This window comes from Haliaeetus albicilla, chromosome 23 (genome assembly GCF_947461875.1).
Source record: "Haliaeetus albicilla chromosome 23, bHalAlb1.1, whole genome shotgun sequence".
NCBI lineage: Eukaryota > Metazoa > Chordata > Aves > Accipitriformes > Accipitridae > Haliaeetus > Haliaeetus albicilla.
In genome coordinates, this window is record NC_091505.1 from 16,545,997 (window position 1) to 16,553,975 (window position 7,979).

At 38.2% G+C, this 7,979-nt stretch overlaps 1 protein-coding gene across 5 annotated transcripts in view; it reads left to right on the top strand.

Moving 5' to 3' along the window:
* DOCK11 (dedicator of cytokinesis 11) overlaps positions 1–5,667 on the top strand; it is an 87,908-nt gene extending 82,241 nt beyond the window's left edge. For all 5 annotated transcript variants that reach the window (XM_069811390.1, XM_069811386.1, XM_069811388.1 and 2 more), the window contains one exon: positions 1,497–5,667. In XM_069811390.1, coding sequence (XP_069667491.1) covers positions 1,497–1,507 — 11 coding nt within the window. In that variant the 3' untranslated portion in view covers positions 1,508–5,667. The remainder of the gene's footprint in view (positions 1–1,496) is intronic.
* The last annotated feature ends 2,312 nt before the right edge of the window (positions 5,668–7,979 follow it).

Consider the following 7,979-nt stretch of genomic DNA (forward strand, 5'->3'; position numbering starts at 1 on the left):
ATCCATTTGAGAGTAAGTGACTGCTGGATCCCCCTTGCTTTTGTTAAATTTCCCTGCTATTCTGCTCAGGACCACCATTTTCTTAGAGTGCAAACTACTAATTTTGCACATTCGGCACACTCTTGTTTTTTCACGTACATGAAAACTTTGTGTACTCCACTGCTGAATTTTGCTCAGAGTTGTTCGTTCATAGGAGTTGCCACCTGCTTACTCTAAGCTGTTTGCAAGTAAACCTTTCCAAGACATTTAATTTGCATGCAGCTGTTGGAACTTTTGCGGTTTCTGAATTCTGTAATAGTCAAATCAAAACCAAATCACTCAGTTCTATACCATCACAGTACAATAGTTAATATTATCTTAGAACCAAGAAGCATTGTTAAAGCACACTCCCTATTATCTTGATAGATTTACAAATCCACTGTCACGTTGCCTTTGGTTAATGGGCAAAATACTACAGCAACTGAAATGTCAAAGCGAAGGCCTCACTGGCAAGGATATACTTCTCACTTTCTCCTTGTGTTAGATCAAAAGGCAGCTTAAAAGATCATGTTTACAAGCACCGTTCTTTATGGCTGTACAACATTATGTAAATAACTGCTGACTTGAACTTTGTATTGCTATCAAATGACCTAAGTATCTAACAAATTAAATTTCATGAGACATGCTTTCCTCTTCTGCAAAATTCCATGGTTAAACATAAAAAGTATACTACATTAGTTTAGGGTTCTGTTGCAAATGACACACGCTTTTCTAAATATTGTCAGTGCCCCAAAACAACACAGGCAGTGCACTTAGTTTGAGATGGCAGAGCAGATGGGTAACTCACTGGGTCAGCCGGTGACCTATCTTTTAAGTTAGGGAAATGTAAACACAAAAAATTGATAAACTGCAGCTGAAGAGGTACAGGAAGCCTAGGAGAGTAGCAGAAAACTGGATGTCCAGAAGCTGTTTATGATGGCCAGTGATCTCTGTCTCACTAATGTAAAGTCAGGCTAGCTAACTAACTTGTTGACTGGTGAACCACAGGGTGAAAAACAAATACACAGTGAGCTCTAGAGCAGCTCTACCGGTCCAGTTAGATCCTGTGCTGTAAGACCATCCTTCAACTTGTGAAGTACAAAATCTTGCCACGTGGCACGGATGTAGTGAGTGTTTGCTGTATTTAGCTGGAGGTGCTCCCCGTGCTTACCAAAAAAACTATTAGAATTCTGTTACTGCTAATATATAATTTAAAAAATGGCTATACAGAGAATTGTTTCTTTCCTACACTGGATAGTTGTAACTAAGAATGATCCAGTAATACACAGAGCAGCGTATATATGAATGCTACAGAAATTGCTAAATTACTCTTCTTTCTCATTTCTTTGTTATGCTGCCTTTGCGAAACAGCTTTGAAGACAAGGTTGGATATCTCTTTTGCATACCTTTTTAAACAGCTTGATAATAATAATGAACTGAAACTTTTCCTGAATTTGTGATTATTTTGTTTTGTCTAGATCTACCATGAAGATACAATGCATTCGCCGTGGATGCATGACTCCCTACATGTCTTCTGTGCGATCAGTGGAACATCTAGTGATGGGAGTTACTGTTCTCTCAGACCCACTGCTGAAATATAAACATATCAGTCATATTTTACAGAGCTTTCTCAGGAATACTTGGAACTGTACAAAGGATGTTTAAAAAAATCCACGATGAGCAAAGATTCAATTTTTCTTTTTTTTTTTTTTCCCCCAGAAGTTGCCATGCTTTCAAACAGGGTGCTTGCTTATTTTGCTGAGCAACATTGAAAGTGCCTGGACATTGCACCACTGTGCTTGTTTTGTACTATTTTTTTTTTAAGCTAAATGTATAACAGGACATGGAAAGGCAGTTATCTAAGTATGTATTGAATTGCTGAACTATGAATTGAAATGATAATGGTACTATGTAAAGTTGTACAATGGAATATAATAAAATGTAAAACTACTTTGTAAATAGAAGGAGCGTAGAGTATATAGAAATTAGCATTATATCATATTTGCTGCTAAAAGCTTTGTTGGACAGGGAACATGAAGGAGAAATTGTAGTCACTAGTAAGAGACCTTCCTCTTCTAAAAAGTGACTTGGGGTCCAGATGCCCATGTTGCATTCAGGCAATGAGAGTAAACTTGCCCTAGTCTGGAATAGCTAAAACTTAAGTCAGAAATTATAATTTTCATACATCCTCTGAGCAGATAATTCTAAAGTAACCTCCATGAAAGCTGAGCTTACTCTAGCTGATTTCAATTTTGGCTAACCTTTCACAGCTACAGGAGGATGGATTGTACTCACTGGGGACAACCTAAGAGATTTGTCATTTGATACGAGTTTTTCTATTTACCATTCATGGACTCACACAAATATAAACTCTGAGGACACCTTAAATTGAGTTGGAAATTATAAAGTGCTTTAACACCTTTCAGAAAAATTCTAATAATCTGTGAGATGTGCTTTAAAAAAAAAAAAAACCAAACAAACCAACAGCCGCACATCAAAATAACTCGTACAAAATTGAGGGGTTTTTTTAACATCATATGACATGCATGTTCCCTCCTGTTAACCAGACCTGCTTTCTGAAAGCCCGTTATTTTTGTCTGACAGGTGGTTGGAGAAAATGTATTTTCCAGAATTCTTTTATTCCTTCTTCCCCTCTCCAAAGCTTTAATACATTATCTCTGTCTCTTTTTAATAAGACACTTTCAGATGCAGAAAGAAGAAAACAGATCAGTAATTCTTTCATCCAGCAACATTTTTAACATCTGTGTTTTTCAAAATCCCATCAATTGTAAATATGGTTCCAGTAGTTCATATGGGAAGGGTGGGGTTTTTTAAGGATGTGTAACAAAATGCCATAATAAAAGGACTCCAGCTGGGTATTAACTTGGCTATATTGTCTGTAAAATGTTAAGCTTCTAATTTCTGTAACAAAAATTATCTTCAAATAGTAACTGGACCACACTTCAAAATGTTTATTATGCACGATTCTAAATATCTAAAAATAATTGTCTTCTGAGAAAATAATATTGTGATCCATAAATTCACCCATTAGCTGTTGCAAACAAAATAGAGATGTGCCTATGTAACAAACAGACCACATTTCTGCTTGTATGTGCTTTTATGCCAGGCAGTCTCTAAATTTAGCTTAACAGAAAGAGGATGAGAAACTAGTATGTTTAAATATGGTTACTACCTTATTGATTTTCATCTTTCAACAAATAATATTTAAAGGCAGATAGTGAGAGTTTTCCAGATTACTTTACTAAAAGGTGATGAAGCTGTTTAATAGTGGATACATTACAAGATTTTTTGGGGGAGCTAGTTAAAACTCTAAACATCAGTACTAAAGGCGTAGTGAATGAATACAATCAGCAATGATGAGATGTGGACACCCAAAAGCTCTTGCACTATAGCTCTTTTAAATACTACAGCTAACCTAATAGTTTTCCTGGAGCTGCAGTGAAATTCTTATCCATGTTTTTTGATGGATGTTGTCAATGTTCTGAAATAACATAGTTGGCTGAATTTTCAATCACTGTTCCCTATTTTTACTGGAATTCCTGTGAAATTCTTACTCATGTCTCTGGATGTCTTTAATGGTCCAAGATGAATTTTTGTATGAACTTCTCAATTTATTCTTGGTATTGGAGTTGTTCTGTCATTTCAATTTAATATACTGCAAGGCTGTCTTGGTAATTCAGCCAAAAGAAGTATTTAATACCAGTCCAATTAGAATATATACAGTCAGTACAGTTCAGAATACACACTTATATGCAGCTCTGATGAATCACAAAAATGATCATGCCCTAAGGATTTGCCTTCTGTCCTGCAGGTAAATAATTTGACTGTTTTTTTAACGGAAAAAATCTCAAAGGAAAATTCATCGGTTTTATGTGGGTTATAAAAAGACTGGTAACAAACCAGCTTGGTTTTTCTTCACATTTTCACCAATCTAGAAATGATAGGGAGTGGTCAATAGATATTTTACAGCTGTATCTGGACAAAGGTACCAAGAACGTGTTCACATTTTCTCTTCCTGTCCTTTTCCTATGTAACTGTCCCAGTTTAAAGAAGTCCTCCAGATTTTTTTCTTATTTTTGGCTGGAATAGCTTAATTCACAGATCTATCTGGGGAGTGTACTATATATGTGCTTGTTTTATGTAGCTGGTACTCACATTGGGTACTTCCTATTTGCTACCTTTTTTTGGAAGAATATAAATTGATTATTGTTCATTAACACTCTTGTTTTTCTTATACCACCTAAGGAATGGTGGGAGTTTTTTGGTCTGTAAAAATTAGTAGACATGCTTCAAATTTTACAGCCTGGCATGCACCCTTTCTATATATCAATATAGCTACCCATACATATTTTATATGTACACCTCTAATTACTTTTGCTGCAAAACTGCTGTCTAACACATCAAGTCTTCAGAAGGGATGCATTGGTAATTTTGGGTAAAAGGAGAAGAAATAGGATAAAGTATCTGTCCATAAGCATTAAGAGCACTTGGCTACTCTCAGTATCAGGACAGGTTTGGATAATGGCATGTGTTAGAGCCAGGTTGTTTGCAAACAGGACGTATAAAGCAAGACAGGGTCTGCCAGCACTTTATGTACAAGAACATGCTTTTAGAGATTTATACACCTAGATAGAGTAAGCAAAGTGTAAACATTACTCTATTCTTTGACTTACTGCTTTTCTCTATGCAGAGAGATTATAAAGTAGTATTTTAAGACAAATAACTTCAGAGTTACATTTCTTTCCCCCAAAAAATCCACAATGCAGAATTTACTGCAGCCAAGGATATATTTCTACATACTTAATGTTCTAAATTTCTTCTGATAACGGAAATTTTCATGAGATAGGCTAACAAATGGGAAGTCATAGATGTGTAACATAGTGTGTAACGTGGTTATTTTGTTCCAGAAGCCTTTTGAACATATGCCACGTGGTATTTTGATATAGAATAAGAGGTTACATAAACGTAACACCTTTTGTCTCAAAGTAGATAAAATATGTTTGTTTCCCCTTCCTGTAGAGATGGAGTGCCGTGGACTTTACAGCAGGCTTCAGAATAACCCATATTGTTCATTTACACTTTTGTTTCCTTATACTGCCTGTGTTTGACATAACACAGCCCAAAAGAACTGGAGGAAAACATAAGTGGAAGTCATGGGCTCAAAAGTCTCATACAAACTAAATCACATCTTACTCAGTTTACCCACTTGAGGAGAATAGCATGTGTTCATTTGATGTTCACTGAGCTGAGTTCTTCTAAGTAAACAAGGCGTTCTTATCGGAATACTGTGTACAGCTAATCATTATGCAACGACAGACTGTAGTACTTAACCTTTGAATAATATGCTTGTGTCAAGCAATGGTGAACCAACTATGATATACACATAATATTTCAGCTATTCTGGATGTAATTTACTCTCTTTTCATGTAAATTTAACACCTGCTACTCCATAACAGAAGTGCTTTTATTGTGCATGTTGTATATACGTGTGGTGTACAAGCCCTGTTTAACCTTGTGTGTGTGATGGCAGAACGGTACATCCCGTTTCTGTCAGTTGTTAACCGATGTACCTGTGACACTGAGTAATACACAACGCTGCTCCAGAGCTTTCTGAGACAAGCGATCCTATATTGCTCTTTTTATTCTCGTTTTCTTTTTCTTGAAGAATCAATAATTTTGACAAGAAGCCAGGGCAAAATCACATTTCAGTCGATCCAGATAGAAGAGAGTTTATTCCAGGTCAAAATAAAAGACTACAAAACCAGGAAAAATAAGTGTTGCAATAAGCTTGTTTGGCGTAGGGGGTTTTTTCCCTTCACAGAACAGGATGAATGATCTGAAGCTAATACTGATGTAAGATCCATGGGACTAAAACCTAGTCAAATGAGCTATCGCATATGCTGCCTCTAAAGAAGGTTACTGTAATAAATCTTCAAATACCTAAGTACACCAAATTAAATTCTTAGCAGTATATTCAGCAGCAAATAGAAGATGTTGATTCAGAGATCCTGAAGGAGCACAAAGGCCGTGCATCCACCTCAGAGGATCCCAAAAACACGATTCCCTAGGAAACCTGAGACAGACACAGAAATGCATACCAATTTATAAGTAGAAATAAGGTGTGAATCACCAGTAAGGGAGTGTCCCGGCAAATCACCCTACTTTCCCAAAGAATATTCAGTAAGTTTGTGATCAGGCTTTTGCTCTGTTTTGTACTTCCAATTTTCAAACCCAGACTGTTGCTCTTTGGGAATGTATTTATTGTCGCTGTTCTCCAAGTAACTTAAATGGCTAGTATACTAATACATATGCCAAGCTCAGGCAGTTGTACTGGCTGTTTACATGATGTAAAGGAAGTCAGGTGTAACTGATAACAGGTATAAAATTGTTATTTACCTCGTCAGCAGATAAAGGACAAACTGCTTTTTCTACTGCTGTCTTCTACTGCTGAGGCTTCCTGTACGGGGCTCTTGCAAGCCTTGGCCAAACAGCTGTAGAACCAGGTTCATGCACTTCCTCCCTTGATGGGTGAAGGATTTACTCCCTTGCCAAATAAACAGATTAATAAAATAGACCTTGCTGTTTAGGGAACTGTAAGCAGAAAAGTTGATGCATGGACTTGCAATAGCAATTTATTGGAGAGGGGTACAATTTTTGTACAAGCATACTTGCTTGCACATCTACCCAAAAGTGCTCTTTGAAGAGGTCATAGTTTTTATTCCACGTAATTTCTGATTTCCGGTGATGCTTGGGCAGCTGCTTAGAGAGAGCTTGCAGAGTTCATGGCCGTTTTGAACACACGTATCACAAAACTCTAGATGTCCCCCAGATAACACTGAGGTTGAAAAGGGAGAGGCCCCATGAGTCAGACTGGGTTTTCTCAGCTCACAAGTTTGGATTTTTGTGCCTCAGATTCAGCTGTATTCTAATTGACCCCTTTTTTTTGGACTGACCCCAGCCATCTTCTGAAGAGCCTATAATTATGTCAGTTGAGACCTACAGTATTGACAGAAGCTGCTGCAAAATCAGAAATTAAAAAGGAGGAATCTCACCATCGGTGTGGGGCAACTGAGGACTCTACTGCTCCCAAAAGGGACGATTCCCCACAGCCCCGTGCTGCTAATTACCACTGCCTCTTGTCGGACCTAGTAATCACGCAGCCATACCATGCATCAGCATCATTTGTTAGCCTGAGTTAGGGAAGACGTACAGAAAAGAACTGTAGGTTGGGTTTTTTAATGCATCGGCAAACTCGCTGCACGGCCCCAAGATCACTAGCTTTGGTTGTGTGGGTGGAAACGTCATGAATGCATGGCCAAGGGCAGATCACCAGCGTGATCGTAAGTCAGTTTACACCAAGCCTGAAGCCATACCCCAAGTATTTACTTAACAGATCATTTTAAAGATACCTCAGGTGTGTCTATAGGAGTTCCAGTCACTACACCACAGGCATATTGTCTAACAAGAACATGAAGGAGCATGAGATTTGCAACAGAAAGATGCAGGATGGGACTCAATGAGATTGAGAAATGGGAAGTCTCGGGTAGGTGGCTGGAATCAAAGGCTTTGGCAGGAGTTCTGATTACTGTGCACTGGGACGGGAATGTGATGACAAGCCAAGAGCTTGGGGAAGAGGGAGGGAGCTGAAGAAAAACATTCAGCTGCCTCCGACGATGGGCAGGCAGCCAAAAGCATGCAAACCATTGGATATGTGCTTGGCACCAGCTCTCCGGGGAGAAAGAGTGGACAAAACAGAAAGAAAGAAGGAAAGAAAACATTAGCAAGGAAACCGAAAGCAAGGGAGAGGTCGCTGTATCTCGGCTCAGCTTTACTCTACAAAGGTCATCACTAGCAGGCATAGTCCATGCCGGCTCTAGGCAGTCGCACAGTCTGATCACAGTCACACAGCTTCAACGTTCCACATCCTGGAACTCTAAGTC